At 44.7% G+C, this 21,322-nt stretch overlaps 1 protein-coding gene across 2 annotated transcripts in view; it reads right to left on the reverse strand.

Moving 5' to 3' along the window:
- Positions 1-2,353: 2,353 nt before the first annotated feature.
- The window catches only part of pik3c2b (phosphatidylinositol-4-phosphate 3-kinase, catalytic subunit type 2 beta), a 186,716-nt gene continuing 167,747 nt past the window's right edge, over positions 2,354-21,322 (reverse strand). For both annotated transcript variants that reach the window (XM_034165394.1, XM_034165393.1), the window contains exons 29-33: positions 17,949-18,066; positions 6,815-6,890; positions 6,038-6,144; positions 5,512-5,640; positions 2,354-2,873 (exon numbers count right to left, since the gene is read on the reverse strand). In XM_034165394.1, the coding sequence (XP_034021285.1) occupies positions 2,679-2,873; positions 5,512-5,640; positions 6,038-6,144; positions 6,815-6,890; positions 17,949-18,066 (625 nt within the window). In that variant the 3' untranslated portion in view covers positions 2,354-2,678. The remainder of the gene's footprint in view (positions 2,874-5,511; positions 5,641-6,037; positions 6,145-6,814; positions 6,891-17,948; positions 18,067-21,322) is intronic.

A 21,322-nucleotide genomic window follows, 5' to 3' on the forward strand; every position in this document is an offset into this window, starting at 1 on the left:
TGTTTTGAAAGTTTTGAAATAGTGTTTTGAAACGCAGTTAGTGTTTTGAAACACAGTCAGTGTTTTGAAACACAGTCAGTGTTTTGAAACAGAAAGTCAGTGTTTTGAAAGTTTTGAAATAGTGTTTTGAAACACAGTCAGTGTTTTGAAACAGAAACAGTCATTGTTTTGAAAGTTCTGAAATAGTGTTTTGAAACAGTCAGTGTTTTGCAACAGTCTGTTTTGAAACAGTCTGTTTTGAAACTGTTTTGAAGCATACAGTGTTTGAAATGCAGTCAGTGTTTTGAAACGTACGGACAGTGTTTGAAATGCAGTCAGTATTTTGAAACAGTTTTGAAACGCACTCATTTTCCTTCTGTTTTCTTCCTTCTGTATTTCAGTTTGAGAAGTTAATCATTTGGACTCCATGATCGAGACACTTGTCTGCAGGTAAAAAAAAAATAAAAAAGAGTTTTCAGGTTGATGTGAATCGATTGTTTAACAGAAAAAAGGAAAGCAAAAGAACAGAGAAAGATGGGAACGTGCATGTGAAGGTCACGGTGTGCATGTGAAGGACACATGCTGTCCCAGCAGACGTCAGCATCTGACATTTACACTCCATTCAGTAGATTCTGGTTTGATCCGGATCCCCGACTGAGCACCGGAACCTCGGCATCTTCAGCTAAACTGTGTCAGCGTGAAGCTGACGACGGTCCGAGTCTGCTGAGGCCGGAACTCTCTTAAAGGTGGACGGCCCGAGTCATGTCCAAAACAGACCAGCAACATAGAGCAGCCAGGCCTGGAATTGAACCACCAACCTTTTGTTTCATCAATCTAAGCATATGAAGATTCTGAATTTAAATTTTCAGTGTAGCAACTTTCAGAATGGTTCTGACATCACAGACGTCTTAGACAGAGATCAGTGAGACGTAGCTCTGGACGGACAGACGTGTGGACGTGAGCACTTTGACAACAAAGTTGTTTTTTTAAGACAAGTCATTATTGATTGTGAGAAAACAGTTCTAATTTAAGAATGAAAAGTCAATTTTAGAACGTAAATCACTTCAAGAGGGAAAAAATTAAAAACATCTCAATTTCATGTGAAAAAAAAAAGCTGATAATTGATTATTTTATTTTGAAGATTTTCTCATTAAAATCTGTTTTTTGTCTCCTGTCAACGAAAAGACAAACCTTTAAACATATTTAGTAATATTTTTTCAGTAAATCTGTCACTCAGATGAGACAGACGTGCGCAGACGGCGGCGTCAACAAACACAAAGTTTTTGTTTAAAAACAGTTAATTTATTTTTCTCATGTCAAAAGCCGCAGCATGTGAAATCTCGAGGCTCTGGTTAGAGTTGCTCCACGCCAGTCCCACGGTTCAGGTTTCAGGCTTCACCTGGGCGGCGCCCCCCAGTTTTACTTTGGCACGTCACTACAATCATTTTGGCCCCAAAGTGAAAAGGAGCAAAAAGTTCTGCCTCACGTGGTTTTGGACATTTGTACAGAGACCAAGTGAGGGATTGGACCCTTCAACCCTCACACAGAAACTGGTAACTCAGCACAGGAAAGACTATGATCACTTTAAAGAGGGCGGGGCTCTGCTCATGCTGGACCTTATGAGTCTGTTTTGATGACGCGGGACAAACTACAAAACTACAGGGAAGAGGTCAGATCAGGTCCATCTTCTGCAGAGGTGCGGTCGAGGTTCCCCTCCACAGGCGGGGCAGGGCGGCCGGCAGCTCGCCGAGAACTCGTATCTGAGTCGGACACTGTCAATTTTGTCAAAGAGCAACATGACGCTCAAGCTAATGCTAGCAGCTAAGCTACTGTTAGCAGTTCCATCAGGAAGTCATGTAAGTAAGACCCTTCGGCTGCTCCCTTGTTTACACTCGGGGTCGCCACAGCAAATCCAAGGTGGATCTGCATGTTGAATTGGCACAGGTTTTACGCCGGATGCCCTTCCTGACGCAACTCCATATTACATGGCAGGGGTGGGATTTGAACCCGGAACCTTCTGAACTGAAACCAAGCACATTAACCACTTGGCCACCTACAAACAAGAAATGTTATTTAAATATATTGTCATAGTTCATCATTTCTGCAGACAGAACCAAAGTTCAGCGCCAACTACTGGACAAAATGAAGCACTACTTCATGAAGAATCTTCAGTGATTCAGTTTCAGTGATTTCTAACTTCGGAGAAACGTCATGCAGTATTACGCTAATGCAAACTGTAGCCGGCGTCGTGTGGCGTACGAGCCTCCAAACGTGTAGTTTTATCGTTTCCACGCTGCAGATCCCGGCACAGCACGCCTTAAAGCTCGCTAACCACGCAGCAATTGGTCCGCGAGAAGATCAGACTACTTATTTATTTTAGTTGTAAAGTATAATGTAGCCGCTAATCTCGCCGATACGCCAAAATGTTTCCTTTCAGTTGTTATTGATTAAAAAGCTGAAGCGATAAATGTCCAGTAATCAGAAAAATGTGGAGAAAATATTTTTGCTTTGCAAAAACTTTCATTCTGAACTCGTGTTCCACAGAATCTGTGAAACTGCAGCTAAATTCTGGGTTTTGTTGAAAACATATTACATGGTGACGTCATCGATGCTGAACGTAAAGAGAAACGAAGTGAAAATTCAAAACCTTCATCAAAACTACCGTTTGCTCCTTTTCTGTCCGCTTCCTCTGTGTGCTGTCAGTGGGCGGAGTCAGCAAGCAGAGGCGGAGCCAGCGGGTGCCAGTCAACCCAGTGCTGACCTGGAACCAGCCTCTTCAGGGAGATGAAGGTCTCGCCCAGCAGAGTGTTCTCCCAGAATGGCCCGTCACCCAGAACCCGCAGGTGGATCACCCTGTGGACCAGGTCGCCCTGCGGGATCCGCTCGTACACCAGCTGTGAGGGGGCGTAGACGAAACCAGGAGGCGAGAATAGTGCAAAGGGGGGGTGGAAGAGAGAAAATGAGAGACACGACTGTTGAAAATCATCTCCGTTCTGCCCAAAAACAAAAACAGAGACACTACGTTCAGACACCAGTTAGCACGTCCCGTCAGGTCGGTTTATACATCCAGTTATCACATATTACAGCAAAAATCTGCCCTATACTCATAAATCAGCCCTCATGAGATACAAGAAGAAATAGAGCTGACAAATCAAACAGTTTTCCTCTCAATTTTACTGCCCTGGAAAATAAAATCAGGGTGATACAAATCTTAAATCAGGGCAAAACAAACAAACAAACAAAAAAAGACATTGAAAATACCAGGCTTTGTATCGAACCACTTTTCATCCAATCAGGAGCCAATTTCAATTCAATTTCAATTTATTTTCATTTACAGTGGGGGAAAATAAGTATGTGACCCCCTGTCAGTTTTGCAGGTTTTCCCACCTACATATAATGTAGGTACACTTCAACTGTGAGAGACAGAATGTAAAAAAAAAAAATCCAGAAAATCACACTGTATGATTTTTAAATAATTAATTTGCATTTTATTGCATAAAATAAGTATTTGACCCCCTAGAAAAACAGAGCTTAACAACTGGTACAGAAACATTTGTCTGCCATTACAGAGGTCAAATGTTTCCTGTAGTTTTTCACCAGGTTTTCACACACTGCAGCAGGGATTTTGGTCCACTCCTCCATACAGATCTTCTCTAGATTTTTCAGGTTTGGAGTTTCAGCTCCCTCCAAAGATTTTCTATTGAGTTCAGGTCTGGAGACTGGCCAGGCCACTCCAGGACCTTGAAATGCTTCTTACGGAGCCCCTCCTTAGTTGCCCTGGCTGTGTGTTTGGGGTCATTGTCATGCTGGAAGACCCAGCCATGACCCATCTTCAATGCTCTTACTGAGGGAAGGAGGTTGTTTGCCAAAATCTCACAATACATGACCCCATCCATCCTCCCTTCAATACGGTGCAGTCGTCCTGTCCCCTTTGCAGAAGCGCACCCCAGAGTATGATGTTTCCGCCCCCATGCTTCACGGTTGGGATGGTTTTCTTGGGGTTGTTCTCATCGTCTAAACATGGTAAGTGGAGTTGATTCCAAAAAGCCCTATTCTGGTCTCATCTGACCACATGACCTTCTCCCAGGGGGACCTTGCTGCCCTGCAGGATTTTAAACCATGACAGCATCATGTGTTACTAATGTAATCTTTGTGACTGTGGTCCCAGCTCTCTTCAGGTCATTGACCAGGTCCTCCTGTGTAGTTCTGAGCTTTCTCAGAATCATCCTTACCCCACAAAGTGAGATCTTGCATGGAATCCCAGACCGAGGGAGATTGACAGTCATCTTGTGTTTCTTCTACATTCTAATAAATAATCATAACAGTTGTTGTCTTCTACCAAGCTGCTTGCCTGTTGTCCTGTAGTCCATCCCAGCCTTGTGCAGGTCTACAGTTTTGTCCCTGGTGTCCTTAGACAGCTCTTTGGTCTTGGCTATGGTGGACAGGTTGGAGTGTGATTGACTGAGTGTGTGAACAGGTGTCTTTTATACAGGTAACAAGTTCATGAAGTTCCTCTTTCTGGTGCATTTGCACCATGTGGCACTGCGGATGGTTCTAGTCTTCATGTCAGGGACTTTCTCAGCACAACAGGAACCACCGGTGATCTGAGCGTAGGTTCTGACCAGGTTCCTAAAGGCACTATGTTTGCAATCAGAATAAAAGGTTCTTGTGGTGTAGTTCCTGGGGGAGCTGCCCCAGTGGGTCATCCCTGGTACTGCCGGGTCTGAAAGCACCAATTAGATTCAAATTAAATCTGCACTGTGAACTCGTTTCTTATTGGATGAAACCTGGAACACGCTGTGATTGACCGATAAAATAAAAGAAACATCGTCAAAAACTTACAGATGTCCAGAACGTAGATGGACGTGTGGACATGTAGGTCCTAACGGATGCTCCCTTGTTTTCACTCGGGGTGGCCACAGCAGATCCGTGGTGGATCTGCATGTTGATTTGGCACAAGTTTTACGCCAGATGCCCTTCCTGACAGAACTCCACGTTACATGTAGAACTGTGGCAGGAGTGGGCTTTGAACCGGGAACCTTCTGCACCAAAACCAAGAGCACTTACCACTTGGTCATGTAATGGACATTTTGTTTTTTTATTCCAGTGCTGCTGCGTCTCAGCAAGACGTTGGCATGCGAGTGTGTCTGCCCGTGTTTCATAGTGCACCACCGGGGGCAGTGCTGCGTACAGCAACAGAAAGCACAGCATAAAGAAGAAGCCCAGCCGTTTTTAGCCTGTTAGTTTAGCATCAGGGGAGATGATGCGTATATTACAAAGAAATATTCACTATTCATTTTTTATTTGTTTGTTCATGCATTTATTTTTCATATACTTGTTTTTTGTTTTCCGCATGCGGAGATTAATCTGAAATAAAAATCTAACTCCACTTCCTCCATTAGTTTTTTGCATTTCTTCTCTGTCATGCAGCAGAGACGACGGGCTTTTACATGTGGGCGGAGCTACACATCAGTGTGAAGTATGCGTACAGCGCCGGTGGATGAAGGCAACGCGCGGCGTGGTGGTTCTCACCATCTGGTTGTAAGTGGGGTTACAGGTGCGCCGTGCCGCCTTGGTTTTCTTCTTGCTGGTCTTTTGGGGGTCTGGCAGGAGGTAGACCTTCACGTAAGGATCTGGATCTGTCCCGTCCTGGAGTGGCTGCTGTGGAGAGTGCAGAACAAACGACAACATCACAACGGCGGAAACAAACACAACGACGTTTGGCTATAATTAAATAATGAAGTACAATAAGAACTTCTCAGATCTCCACTGAGTTCCTGGGACTTCCTGTTCTGAGTTTTGGTCTGAGTTAAACGCCTAACTACCAACAACTTACACCTAACTACCAATAACTTACACCTAACTACCAGCTGTAGTCAATCATGGTCACAAACAAGGAGCTAACATCAAACCTTCAAGATCAAAGTTAAATATCTGAGCCTGTATGTATACTTTTGAGCCCCTGTAGATGAGAGAAGATCCAAAATAAAATCAGTGATCAGGATGATTTTAATGATCAATCAGATGACAATGATGATAAAAACCCCTGCAGACTCACCAAACCTCGAATGTGCATCACCATGATGAAGAGTTTGTCGCTCTTGTAGGAGATGGACAGTTTGACCTCCCCGACCTCTTTACCTGAAGCTGCAGACCAGGAGATCTCTGCACACACGCACCCACACACACCCACACACACACACCCACACACACACACACACACACACACACACACACACACACACACACACACACACACACACACACACACACACACACACACACACACACACACACACACACACACACACACACACACACAGTGATTCCGTGTCCTGGTCCAATGGGCTTCCTGCAAGATCCACATCGGTCCCAAAATATTTCCATGAGAATTCATTTCTCATTATCTAATTTCTTCACAGTCTTGCTTTATGACATCACAAAGATCAGGCGGGATAAAGATAGAGACAGTGACAATGAAAAGTGGATGACAACGAGAACGATGCCAACCCTCCTGCACTACGACCCTTTCTGTTTGACTCCGTCCTCTGAGAGTTGCACTCCAGGGTAGTGTCAGATCAGACCGCAGACATGTTGGCGATGCCATCAAGGTCTAAAAGATACGGTGCACAGTGACGTCACCACGTGAAGAATTTAAAGAGGCGATGGTGAGCGTTTCCTGCTGTGTATTAGGGACACGTCTGTGCTCGGTGGTGACACGGTTACACATCTCAGCTCTTCCTGCTGTGTGTTGCCACTTTAGCTCACAGGAACATCAAAAGATGTCAGTGTTAAAGTGTGTGTGAAATGCTCGTCTGAGTAAAGGTCACGGTACCGGCGGGTTTGCTGGCGGCGGCCCCTGGTTTCTCATCTCGGGGCAGTGGGTGGAAGAAGGTGTGGACGAGGTCACACTGCAGGTTACAAACAAGAAGACACACTCAGAAACAGTATATACACACACACACACACACACACACACACACCACTGATGTATTGATTTGGTCACATGGCAGAAACCATGAGTCACTTTCCAAAATAAAATCACTTGAGTGTTTAAGCTTCTCACAGCAGTTCACCTCAGACGGTCCAAACTGAAACTCTGCAGGACTGTAAGAATGAAACTGTGTTAGCCCCGCCTTCCTTTAGCCCCGCCCACACAGCCTCTGGTTCTTTTACAGGAACCTTTACATTTCTGAGAATCCAGAGAGAAAATGAAACCAAATGTCTCAACAGCTCCAAGTACTGACAGCACACTAAAAACCTGTCCTCAGTGTGTGGACATTAATTTCTAAGAAACCAAAAGCAGCGGAGATGTCTCATGTCCAGCCGTGTTTCACCCACCACACAATAGATTAATAAGTCCAATTACAAGTACTTTCTGGACTATGAGTCATGCTTATTATTATTTTTTTTTTTTTACTTTTTTTTCTGTCCCATGAATTACATTACAAAGACACTTTTTCTTTCAGCTGCTCCCATTAGGAGGCGTCACAGCAGATCAATCATTTCCATCTCACCCTGTCCTGTGTATCTTCCTCTGTCTCACCAACCACCTGCATGTCCTCCCTCAGCACATCCATAAACCTCCTCTTTATCCTCCCTCTTCTCTTCCTGCCTGGTGGCTCCATCCTCAGCATCCTTCTCCCTATATACCCTGGGTCCCTCCTCTGCACATGTCCAAACCAAACCGTCCCACCTGAGCTGTCCCTCTGATATGTTCATTCCTAATCCTGTCCATTCTCGTCACTCCCAAAGAGAATCTCAACATCTTCAGCTCTGCCTCCTGTCTTTTTGTTAGTGCCACTGTCTCTAAGCCGTCCAACATAGCTGGTCTCACTACTGTCTTGTAAACTTTCCCCTTCACTCTTGCTGATATTCTTCGGTCACAAATCACTCCTGCCACCTTTCTCCACCCACTCCACCCTGCCTGCACTCTCTTCTTCACCTCTCTACCACACTCTCCATTACTTTGAACAGTTGACCCCAAATATTTAAACTCATCTACTTTCACCACTTCTACTCCTTGTAACTGCACTATTCCACTGGGCTCATTCCCATTCACACACATGTACTCAGTCTTGCTCCTACTGACTTTCATTCCCCTTCTCTCCAGAGCATATCTCCACCTCTCCAGACTAGACTCAAATTTAAATTCAAATTCAAAATTCAAATGTATTAATTTATATAGCACCAATTCACAATGAAATCGTCTCAAGGCGCTTCACACAACATAAAAAACTGAATTAAAAATTTAAAACACAATAAAAAGACAACCATAAAAGAATACAAGAATAAAAACACATCATAACACTAATGATAAAACAGGGAAAACAAATGAGTCTTTAAACGTGACTTAAAAGTCTCCACAGTGCCGGGAGATCTTTCCACAGAGCAGGGAATTTTTATGCACCCTGGGAACACATAAAAGTCCTGCACCCTGAGAATGTAGGGCCCAAGCCGGTACATAGGGGCTTACCAGGTCAGCCAGATAGGGAGGTGCAAGTCCATGAACAACCTTATAAACTAATAACAGTACTTTAAAATCCGATCTTGTAGAGACTGGGAGCCAGTGCAGGGACGCCAAAACGAGCAAAATGTGGTCGAATTCTCTGCTTTGTGTCAAAAGTCTGGCAGCTGCATTTTGAACCAGTTGAAGACCCCTAATCCTGGACTGTGGTAAGCCAGAAAATAGAGCATTACAATAGTCCAATCTAGAAGAGACAAATGCATGAATCAAAGTCTCAGCATCAGCCATAGACAGGATGGGATGAATCTTCGATATATTTCGCAAAAGGAAGAAAGCAGTCCTCGTAATATCTCTAATGTAGAGATCAAAGGACAGCATAGGATCAAAAATTACTCCACGGTTCCTCACTTTATCCGTATGATGTATAACACACGAACCTAAGCTAAGTGCTAGCTGATCAAATTGATGCCGATACCTCGCTGGACCAAGAACCATAACTTCAGTCTTATCAGAATTTAAAAGTAGGAAGTTACTAGACATCCAACTTCTTACTGATGCAAGGCAATCTTCCAAAGATTTTATGTGAATGAGATTACCAGCAGTTATTGGCATGTATAATTGAGTGTCATCAGCATAGCAATGAAAGGGAATACCAAAGCACCGCAGTTTATTCCCAAGGGGTGCTATATAAAGGGAAAAAAGCAGGGGGCCTAAAACAGATCCCTGTGGAACCCCAAACTTCATGTCCCTACGATAAGAGGAGGTGCCATTACACAATACACAGTAAGAATGACTGGACAGGTATGATGTCAACCATGCAAGAGCAGTTCCAGTAATTCCAAAGTAATTCTCCAGGCTATTGAGTAAAATATGATGATCCACAGTATCAAACACAGTACTAAGATCCAGCAGCACCAAGACTGTACTGGTATCTGAGTCCACTGCTCCCAAAAGGTCATTCACTACTTTAGTAAGTGCTGTCTCTGTGGAGTGATATTTTCTAAAAGCAGACTGCAGTGGCTCAAAAAGATTATTGTCAGTAAGGTAGTCCACGAGCTGTCGCAAAGCCACTTTTTCCAGGATTTTAGAACAAAATGATACATTTGATATCGGCCTATAATTTTTCAATACACTAGGGTCGAGACTGGATTTCTTAATAATGGTTTAATCACTGCAGACTTGAAACATTTAGGAACAGATCCAGAAGTTAATGAGAGATTGATCATTTCCAGCACAGTCAGCCCAAGAGTGGGCCACAGGTCCTTAAACAGTTTTGTTGGTATAGTATCAAATAAACAGGTTGTGCTTTTAGTAGACGTCATGAGCTTCGTCAGCGCGCCTAGCGAGATACCATCAAAATCTGTAAATCTGGGTAACACCTCAGTGGGCGCATCCACCTCCATAGAAGTATGCGGTGGTTGGACCAAAGCCTGCTGAGATATGCTCAACTTAATATCCTCAATTTTCTTCTCGAAATAGTCCAAGAAGTCCTGTGCTGAAAAGGGAGAGTGAATAACAGGTGGCTGTCCATGAATGAGAAATGCTACAGTTTCAAACAAAAACTTTGAGTTATGCTTGTTTTTACTGATCAAATCAGAATAATAGGCACGCTTTGTAGCCAGTAGTGCATGCTTATAATCTAACACAGCATCACGCCATGCAAGGTGGAACACCTCTAATTTAGAACTACGCCATTTCCGTTCCAAACCTCGAGCCTTCTGCCTAAGGTCACGCAAGTAACCATTGAACCAAGGTGACTGCACCTTGGGAAGGCGTGGCCTTAAAAGAGGAGGCGCAACCTTATCCAGTTTAACCTCGAGCGCTGAATTCAAGCCACCCGCAAGACTATCCACTGATTGAACACTCTCCAAACCTGAAGCCAAAATTTCAGGCAGTCTGGCTTCGAGTTCAGTCATAATTGAGGGATTAATGCATCGCCGCAGAGATAGACAAGGCTTTCTCAACCTGCTCTCTACTCTCACTACAGACCACAGTGTCATCTGCAAACATCATAGTCCACGAAGACTCCTGTCTGATCTAATCTGTCAACCTGTCCATCACCACTGCAAACAAGAAAGGACTCAGATCTGATCCTTGGTGTAATCCCACCTCCACCTTGAATGAGTCTGTCATTCCGACTGCGCATCTCACTGTTGTCACACTATTCTTGTACATGTCCTGCACTACCCTAACATACTTCCCTGCCACTCCAGACTTCCTCAGAGAATACCACAACTCTTCTCTTGGCATTCTGTCATATGCTTTCTCTAAATCCACAAACACACAATGTAACTCTTTCTGGCCTTCTCTGTACTTCTCCATCAGTATTCTCAGAGCAAACATTGCATCTGTTGTGCCCTTTCTCGGGATGAAACCATATTGCTGCTCACAGATCTTCACCTGTTTTCTAAGCCTAGCTTCTACTACTCTTTCCCAAACTTCTTGCTGTGGCTGATCAACTTTATGCCTCTGTAGTTACTGCAGTTCTGCACATCACTCTTGTTCTTAAAAATAGGAACCAGCACACTTCATCTCTACTCCTCAGGCATCCTCTTACTTTCTAAGATTTTATGAAACAATCTGATTAGAAACTCCACTTCCATCTGTCCAGACATTTCCATGCCCTCACTGGAATGTCATCTGGACCAACTGCCACTCACTTCATCCTTACTAATCTCTTATACTTCCTGATTTACTCTTTCCACATCATCCAGCCTTTTCTCTTTCTCATTTCCTTCATTCATCAGCTCCTCAAAATATTCTCTCCACCTTCCCAACACATTCTCCTCACTTGTCAGCACATTACCATCTGCATCTTTTACCACCCTAACCTGCTGCACATCCTTTCCAGCTCTGTCCCTTTGTCTGGCCAATCGGTAGAAGTCCTTCTATCCTTCCTTACTGTTTAACTTCTTGTACAGATAGGTATATACCTTTTCCTTAGCTTTTGCCACCGCTTTTCACCTCATCTCACCACATTTCACCACATCTCTTTTCAATTCAAGTTTATTTATATAGCACATTTAAACACAGCTGCAGCTGACCAAAGTGCTTCACAATAAGAGCAAAACAAAACTGTAAAATATTAACAAAGGAAAAGAATAAAAAACTCTAAAATACAGTGCAAAATAGCAGAGCAAAGCATACACCACTTAGCCAGTGTTGAAAGCCAGGGAGAAGAGATGAGTTGTCAGTCTGGACTTAAACTGTCCCACAGACTCAGAGAACCTGACAGTCAGTGGAAGACTGTTCTAGAGTCATGGTGCTGCCACAGAAAAGGCTCTATCACTTCTGGATTTAAGCCTGGCTTTAGGAACAGCCAGGAGAAGCTGGTCAGCTGACCTCAGAGCCCTACGTGGAGTGTATGGCTGCAAGAGCTCACTCAGATACATCGGGCCTATAGAGTGCAGACACTTAAAAACAATCAGCAAAACTTTATACTTAAACGAAAGCCGACAGGGAGCCAGTCAGTGTAAGGTGCAGAGCACAGGGGTGATGTGCTCATGCTTCTTTGTTTTAGTCAAAAGACGGCTGCAGCATTCTGTACACTCTGCAGGGAGCGCTGGTCCAGCCCAACATAGAGAGCATTACAATAATCCAGACGTGACGTTATAAATGCATGGATAGATCTTTCAAAATCAACTTGAGTAAAATAAGATTTAATTTTAGAGAGAGTCCTCAGCTGAAAGAAGCTGGCCCTGATGACAGAGCTGATGTGCTTATCAAATCTGAACATTGGGTCAACCATCACCCCTAGATTTTTTACAAAAGGGCAGCAAAAAGTGGACAGAGGACCAATAACACTGTCTTGTCCTTGTTGCCCAAACACTAAAATCTCAGTTTTATTTTTATTAAGATTCAGAAAATTAGCTCTCATCCAGACTTGTACATCATTCAGACAGTCCTGTAGTATTTTTACAGCAGCCTGGGTATCACAGGAAATTACAGGAAGGTAAATCTGAATGTCGTCTGCAAAACAATGAAAACAGACTTTGTGCTTTTTAAAAACAGACCCAAGAGGGATCATGTACAAAGCAAAGAGAAGCGGTGCTAAAATTGAGCCCTGGGGCACGCCATATTTAAGAGGAGACACAGAGGAAGAGTACTGTCCTACATTAACAGAAAAACTTATGTTGGAAAGATAGGACCGAAACCAATTTAGCACTCAACTAATACCTACGAGGTCTATTAGAAAAGTATCCGACCTTATTATTTTTTTTAAAAACCATATGGATTTGAATCATGTGTGATTGCGTCAGACAAGCTTGAATCCTCGTGCACATGTGTGAGTTTTTTCATGCCTGTCGGTTGCGTCATTCGCCTGTGAGCAGGCTTTGAGTGAGGTGTGGTCCACCCCTCTCGTCTATTTTTTATTGCAAATAAATGTCTGAACGATTTGGATCTTTGCTGCATCAATTTTTTTCCAGAAACTGTGAGAGACCTCCAGGTGGACACCATTCGAAAAATTAATATGGCTTTCAGGGACGATTTTATGGGGATTACACAGATTAAGGAGTGATCCAGATGGTTTAAAGCCCGCCCACAACTGCTGACAGCGCGGCGCACTCCCAGCCCCCATTGACAGGCTGACACCCCACACAAACAACCAGATAATTTCCAACGTGAAGGCTTTGTTGATCTGGGACCTCATCTGACTTTCACAAAAAGGCAGAAGATGTGGACATCAGCACTTTTTCCGGCACATTCCACCGTTACAGGAGTTTTTTTCATGGAAAGAAAAGCAGAGGGACACGCCACCGAGCCGTTCATTACGCGGGACAAAACCACCTCGGTGTTGGTCTCACAGGACAGCTTTCAGGTGGATTTCAGACGGATTCCAGTTGCTTTCCAGTCGTGTGAATATCCGATTGTGATTGTGCATGAGCTGGACATGCCAGAACATGTCCTGTGAGGCTTCATCACGGCGTTTCTTTGCGCTGAGCGGCTGCACCGCGACGTGCGGTGGAACCGCTTCTCTTTCCATGACAAAAACTCCTGTAACAGTGGAATGTGCCGTTCATTTTTAAACTGGATGCTGTGTTGATCCGGTATGTCCTCTGACTAGCACAGGAATTGTGAAAAGACGTGGACATCAGCACTTTTCCGGCACATTAAGACAGACGTGCGGAGGAGTTCCGCGCGTCGCGGTGCATCCGCTCGGCGCAAAGCAACGCCGTGATGAAGCCTCACAGGACATGTTCTGGCATGTCCAGGTCATGCACAATCACAATTGGATATTCACACGACTGGAAAGCAACCGGAATCCATCTGAAATCCACCTGAAAGCCGTCCTGTGAGACCAACACTGAGGTGGTTTTGTCCCGCGTAATGAATGGCTCCGTGGCGCATCCCTCCGCTTTTCTTTCCATGAATAAACTCCTGTAACGGTGGAATGTGCCAGAAAAAGTGCTGATGTCCACGCCTTCTGCCTTTTTGTGAAAGTCAGACGAGGTCCTGGATCAACAAAGCCTTCACGTTGGAAATGATCTGGTTGTTTAAGTGGGGTGTTAGGCTGTCGATGGGGGCTGGGAGCGCGCCGCGCTCTCAGCAGTTGTGGGCGGTCTTTAAACCGTCTGGATCGCTCCATCTGTTTAATCCCCATAAAATCGTCCCTGAAAGCCATATTAATTTTTCGAACGGTGTCCACCTGGAGGTCTCTCACAGTTTCTGGAAAAAAATTGATGCAGCAAAGATCCAAATTGTTCAGACATTTATTCGCAATAAAAAATAGACGAGAGGGGTGGACCACACTTCACTCAAAGCCTGCTCACAGGCGAATGACGCAACCGACAGGCATGAAAAAATTCACGCATGCGCACGAGGGTTCAAGCTTGTCTGACGCAATCACACGTGATTCAAATCCATATGGTTTTTTAAAAAAATAATAAGGTCGGATACTTTTCTAATAGACCTCGTATGTGAGTCTCGAGGCGAGTCACAAGGACACTGTGGTCCACTGTGTCAAAGGCTGCAGATAAATCTAAACGCAGAAGAACCGCAGAGTTCCCAGCATCAACAGTTAAAAAAGAAGGGCTGTTTCAGTGCTGTGTCTTAATTTAAAACCAGATTGAAACTTCTCCCCCATTTCATTAAGATCCAGAAAAGCCTGCAATTGATCATAGACAACTTTCTCTAAGACTTTAGACACAAATGGCAATTTAGAGATCGGTCTATAGTTGGACAACACATTTGGGTCAGGATTGCTCTTTTTGATGAGTGTCTGGACTACAGCATGTTTAAGAGCTGACGGAAAACAGCCACTTGATAGAGAAGCGTTCACAAGTTCAGCAATGTACGGACCAATACACTGAAAAACATCTTTAAACAAATGACCTGGAACAATGTCCAAAGTGCAGGAAGAAGACAAGCTAATTAACAATTTTAGTCAGCTCACAAATAGATACAGGATTAAAACAATCAAAAACAGCATGACACATGGATGGATCTGCTGACTCCACCTCAGATACAGGACATGATCTAAGATCAGAGATTTTATCTCTGAAATAAGAGAAAATCTTCACAAAGGCTAGCCGAGGGCACAGCAATAGTACTCGCACGAGGATTAATGAGCGAATTCAGAGTGTTAAAAAGCACCTGAGGTTTATGACAGTTTGAGGACAAGATCTGACATGAATCTAGTTTAGCAGCTTTAGCTGCTCTCTGATACTCACACAGTCTGTCCCTCAGTATTTGCAAGGAAACGTGAAGATGATCTTTTTTCCATTGTTGCTCAGCACGCCTACAAGAGCGCCTGAGTTCACGAGTGCACTCGTTTAACCAAGACTGTGCCGTGGGCTTTAAGCGCTTCAGCCGCAAAGGAGCCACAGAGTCCAAAGCCTTTGTGCACGCAACATTAAAATAAGAAAGGAGTTCATCAGGAGTTGCGTTATCTGAGTCGTTTCTATACGTTTCATGAAAAGCATCAGAAAACAGGCCGGCTGACTCAGTATTGAATGTGTGCACCCAGCGCGCCGTGGCGCACGGACTGACCACGCTCCGAGACAACGTTAAAGAGAATAAAACAGCAAAGTGACCAGAGAAGTGGGTTTCACAAATCTCAATTACATTAGGATTAAGACGAAAGAGAGCACAATGTCCAAAATATGCCCCTTCTCGTGCGTACAGCTTGACACAGACTGAGTCAAATTAAACTAATAAGTCTTTAACCATCTGCTTGGATTCGCAACAGACGTGGATATTAAAATCCCCAACAATCAGAAAGTGATCGTAATTCAATGATAAACTGGCCACAAAGTCAGTAAAGTCCTGAATGAAGTCTTTATTTGGCTTTGGAGGGCGATACACCAGTGCGCAAAGGACTGGAATATCAGAGCTTATCACAAAAGTCTGCAGGTCAAAGCTGGAGAACAGATCTGCCAATACCTGCCGACAGGTGTAGCTTTCTTTATATACAGTAGCGAGCCCAGCGCCTCTGCCAGTCATCTGAGGCGTATTAAAGTAAAGGCATGCAGGGGGTAAAAGCTCGGAGAAAGGTGAAGACTCACCGACTTGGAGCCAAGTCTCTGTGAGCACCATTATATCCAGTTTGCGCGATGTAAAGAATTCTTTCAATAACAATGTTTTGTTAGCTAGCGATCTAGCATTCAATAGGCCAAGGCATAAAGACACACTTTTGCAGACCCGTGAGGAGCAGCGACACAGCGGCCGGAGGGCGCCAAAATCCACACCGTGGTGCTTCGCCAGGTAGTGCAGCGGATAACTGAAAAAAAAAATGCTTCAAATGGTGATGCAAGCACCAAATTTGGCACACATACTCCTTAGACATTACTCTTTTAAAAATGCCTGGTACCCACGTGAACTTTCAATAGGCGGCCAAGAAGGGGTCAATTGAAGTATTACACAGGGGTCAAAATTTAAAAATGGTCCAATCATATTGAAAGGTATTCCATATTATTTGTCTGATCATAAAGATTCCAAAAAGGTATAGTTTGGACTATCTGTGAATGAATTGTCTGGAGTTATGGGGTAAAAACAGCAAGAACACTGAGAAAGGTCAATTTCAGTTTGTACAGGGGTCAAAAGTTAAAGTTGCTCCAATTCTGGTAAAAAGTGGTGCAAATTACTGGTTGAGCTAATAGGATTAATAAATGGAATAGTTTTGACTGTGTTGCATGCTTGGTTTGGAAAGTAAAGGTTAAACAATATCAGCATCCATTGGATTCTATGACATGTGACATATGCTACCCTGTAACATGATAACTAAGCATGATACATGATGCAAACTATTCCTTTTTAAAACCATATTCACCCAACTAATAATTTGCATCACTTTTTACCAAAATTGGAGCAACTTTAACTTTTGACCCCTGTACAAATTGGTGGGTTTTGAGTTCTTTCTTGAAGGAGGGGAGGTCGGGGCAAGCACGGAGTGGTTGGGGCAGAGAGTTCCAGAGGGTAGGGGCGGCAATGGAGAAGGCTCTGTCTCCCCAGGTTCGGAGCCTGGAGCCTGGAAGCAGTGCGTGCTTATCATGTCCACATCTGCTGGTCTGGCGTGTCCAGTCGGCCCCACACGCATGTCCAGCAAGGGGCATACATGTCCACTGAGCTGCGTGCCAATGGAGAGACACTGCGTCATGTGGGCCGTAGCTCGCGTGGGTGATTGACATTCAGATTGCCAGTTGAGTGGTCACATGATCAGACTGTGGATTAAATGAGCACTCGCAGGGCCGCTGCAGTGCAGTGACAGGTGTACAAGGCATTAAAGGCGGCTCCGATTTTTCACAAATGGCATTGTTTTCCTCCTTCGTGTTATGTGTGAAGGGGCCCTTAAACTGACCCCAACACCATTTTTCTTCCTGCCCTCACCATGATACAACAACTTGAAACACACTTATGCTCCTGCTCTTACTTCCTTCCACTTGGTCTTTGTACACACAATATGTCAACCCTTCTCTTCTCTATCACATCAGCCAGTTCTCTCCATTTACCAGTCATACTGCCAACATTCAAAGTCCAGACTCTCACGTCCACCTTTCAAATTCTCCTGTTCTCCCGCTGCCCCTGGACACATTTGCCTCTTCTTCTTCTTTTCCCAGCAGTAGCCCAATTTCCAGCAGCACCCTGCTGGGCAACGGCACCGGTTGTTGTTAACCTTGGCCTTGACCGATCCGCTATGGAAAGTCCATTTGTACTCCGCAGTTATTTTGGCTTATTTTATGCCAGATGCCTTTCCTGAAGCAACCCTACTCATTTATCTGGGCTTGGGATGGCAGAGATTTGACAAACATCAAGGTTAATGCCTTGTCTCCTTCTACTCTCCTCATTTATGTGGGTTTGGGACCAGCAGTCAGAGAGAGAAAGACATATGTAGAAAAATAATGCATTATCATTTCCAGCCACAAGATGGCTGAATCTTAGAGAATGAGGGAAAGGAATAAATCACACTCTCAAACTGAAAGACCACACTCCTCACTAAGGAGAGGAGCCACATAAAAGACACACATATCAATAAATAAATGTCAACCATCAGACTGAGACCCACCTGAGCAACCTCCGGTGCGGCGTGGACCAGATGCCACACATAACCATTCAGTTCATCCTTCCTTCTATCAGCCATCGCCTCACCTCGAGAACGGCCAATCATGAAGCGGCTGGGAAAACTATGGGTGGGACAAAGAAGTTAGTTTATAACCGAAACCACTGTGGAGAAAAAAAACTGACAGGACTGTAAAATAATTACTGTTTGTTCAACAAAAATGTTTCACTGAGTTTTATTCTGAACAGGGTTCAATAGCAATGGTTGACTGATTGTCCAACACAAGTACAAAATCTGTTTGTGATGGGCCAGACGGCACCAAGTGGTCAGACACAAATGCAGGATTCAGGTCTCAGCTTCACAGAGTTTAATGTCAGGACTTGCGTGAGTCGGTACACAAAAAGACAGTCCAAAAATAAAAACAGTAACCGAAGCATTTGGCACAGACAGGTTCCAGAAACAGGCAGACAGGTTGATACACGGTAAAGCAAAAACAGGACTGTGAAAACTCTGAAGACAAACGCTCAAAAGAGGCACAAGGCACAACAATCTCGCAAGTGAGAGAGGAAGAAGGTTTGACTAATAAAGGGGATGTGACCAGGGTAAATGCACTGCAGGTGTGTGAGGAAAGATCCAGAAAGAGGTGTGGCCACAGGAAGGGAAGACAGGAACACCAAGCAACACAAAAGAAATTCAGCCACCAAACCCCAGTGCAAAAACTAAATGCAAACCCAAAACAATAAACACTAACCCCCCACAGACCCAATCATGACAATTTGGGCAATAAGGGAACTCCGTTATGTAGTCCAAATCGGACAACTTCAGCTTTTTTTCATATAAAGTAGTCAAATTCACTATTTTAGATTAATCTTTAACATGGAAGTCGGCTGGGGAACTGTGGGAACAATGTTAGAGGTTTGCTGACGTTTGTCAAGACACGTGACCAGTAAGTAAACCGAGCCATGGAAAAAAAAACATGAAAGTTTTTGGCAAGGCCTAAAGCCCCTGGTGGGGTTCCAGTGTTCTCCCCCAGAAAAATGTGAAATCACAGATGCTCTCAGATGAATTCTGGTGCATTTTCGGGTCTATTTACCAACCAAAAAAAGATAAACAATTGTTGGGTCAGCTTTCCCACCAGAGAAGAGTCTTTTCACACAACCTGTATCGTGACCTTCAGGCCACAGCTCTCCACTGCAGCTTCAGCAATGGAAGCTTGGAACATTGCCCATTCTGGTTCAATGCTCCCAACCTTCACAGGGATGCTAGAAAAGCTCCGCCGGAGGTGTGAGTTGAAGATCTGTTGGACAGTGGGCTCCTCCAGACGTTCCCAGTTCACCGACACTATCCGTTGAGCTTACCAGGTCTGTCCAAAGTCCTCCCCCATCCTCTGATCCAACTCACCACCAGATGGTGATCAGTTAACAGCTCTGCCCCTCTCTTCACCCGAGTGTCCAGAACATGCGGCCTCAGATCAGATGATACGATCACAAAATCAATCATCGATCTTCAGCCTTAGTGTGCTCTGGTACCATGTACAGGGTGGGCCAATAAAATGTTACTGCTTTTTTAATTTGTACAATTAGAGAGTGTACTACAACAACCTACAGACCATTGAGGCCCTGAAGACCAACATCCGTCAGGAAATTCGGAGAATCCCTCGAGATGTGTGGCAATGTCATCACAATCTTCAATGTGCGTGTTGCAGCTGTAATCCAAAGAAGAGGAGTGTGGATTGAACATGTCATCAATTACTGAACTGTGCAGAAAACAAGAGACAAAGTGGGAAACCTTTGGTTTAATTTGATATTTCTATTACAAGTCTGTAAATAAAACTTTCAAATAAGTTCTGATTTCAAAAAGTTGTGTACGATCAAAAAGTGGTAACATTTTATTGGCCCACCCTGTACTCTTATGAACATCCTTATGTTCGAACATGGTGTTCGTTATGGACAATCCATGACGAGCACAGAAGTCCAATAACAAATGACCATTCGGGTTTAGATCGGGGAGGCTGTTCCTCCCAATCACGCCTCTCCAGGTGTCTCTGTCATTGCCCACGTGTGTGTTGAAGTCCCGCAGAAGGACAATGGAGTCCCCAACCGAAGCCCCATACAGGACTCCATTCAGGGACTCCAAGAAGGCTGAATACTCCAACCTGTTGTTCGGTGCATATGCACAAACAACAGTCAGCGTTTTCCCACCACAACCCGAAGGCACAGGGAGGCGACCCTCTCATCTACCGGGGTAAACCCCAACGTAGCGGCGCTCAGCCAGGGACTTGTGAGTATCCCCACAGCCACCCGGTGCCTCACACCCTGGGCAACTCCAGTGAAGAATAAGGTCCAACCCCTATCAAGGAGAGTGGTTCCGGAGCCGAGGCTGTGCATGGAGATGAGGCCCACCAGATCTAACTGGTATCGCTCCACCTCCCGCGCAAGCTCAAGCTTCTTCCCCCTCAGCAGGGTGACAGGCTGTGGGGGAGGCAATGCAGCGGGTGTGGGAGGAGTTCAGAGCAACTATGGAGAAGGACTTTTGGTTGGCACCAAGGTGCTTTTGGAGGACCATGAGGCACCTCAGGAGGGGAAAATGGGGAACCATCCAAGCTGTCTACAGTAAGGATGGGACTCTGTTGACCTCAACTGAGGATGTAATCCAGCACTGGAAGGAACACTTTGAGGAACTCCTGCATCAGACTGGAGCACCATTTATAGTAAGGGCAGAGCTGGAAGCTGATGGAGGATTTTCATCAATTTCCCTGGTGGAAGTCACTGAGGTAGTCAAACAACTCTGCAGTGGCAAGACCACAGGAGTTGAGATCCGTCCATAAATGCTGAAGGCTGTGGGTGTGGAGGGACTGTCTTGGATGAGACATCTCTTCAACACTGCATTGAGGTCTGGGACAGTGGCTAAGGTGTGTCAACTTGGGGTGCTGGTCCCCATATTTAAAAAAGGGGACCAGAGAGTGTGTGCCAATTACAGGAGCATCACACTACTCAGCCTCCCTGGTAAAGCCTACTCCTGGGTGCTGGAAAGAAGTGTTTGGCCGATAGTCAAACTTCTGATTGAAGAACAATGCGGGTTCCATCCTGATCATGGAACAACCAACCAGCTCATCACTCTCACAAGGATCCTGGAGGGTGCCTGGGAGTATGCCCATCCAGTCTACATGTGTTTTGTGGACTTGGAGAAGGCGTATGATCGGGTACCTTGGGAGATACTGTGCGAGTACGGAGTGAGGGGGTCCCTTCTCAGGGCCATCCAATCTCTGTACTCACAAACCGAGAGCTGTGTTTGGGTGCTCGGCAGTAAGTCGGATTCGTTTCCAGTGGAGGTTGGCCTCTGCCAGGGCTGCACCTTGTCACCAATCCTGTTTGTGATAT

The sequence above is a fragment of the Thalassophryne amazonica genome, unplaced genomic scaffold (genome assembly GCF_902500255.1).
Source record: "Thalassophryne amazonica unplaced genomic scaffold, fThaAma1.1, whole genome shotgun sequence".
Classification (NCBI taxonomy): domain Eukaryota; kingdom Metazoa; phylum Chordata; class Actinopteri; order Batrachoidiformes; family Batrachoididae; genus Thalassophryne; species Thalassophryne amazonica.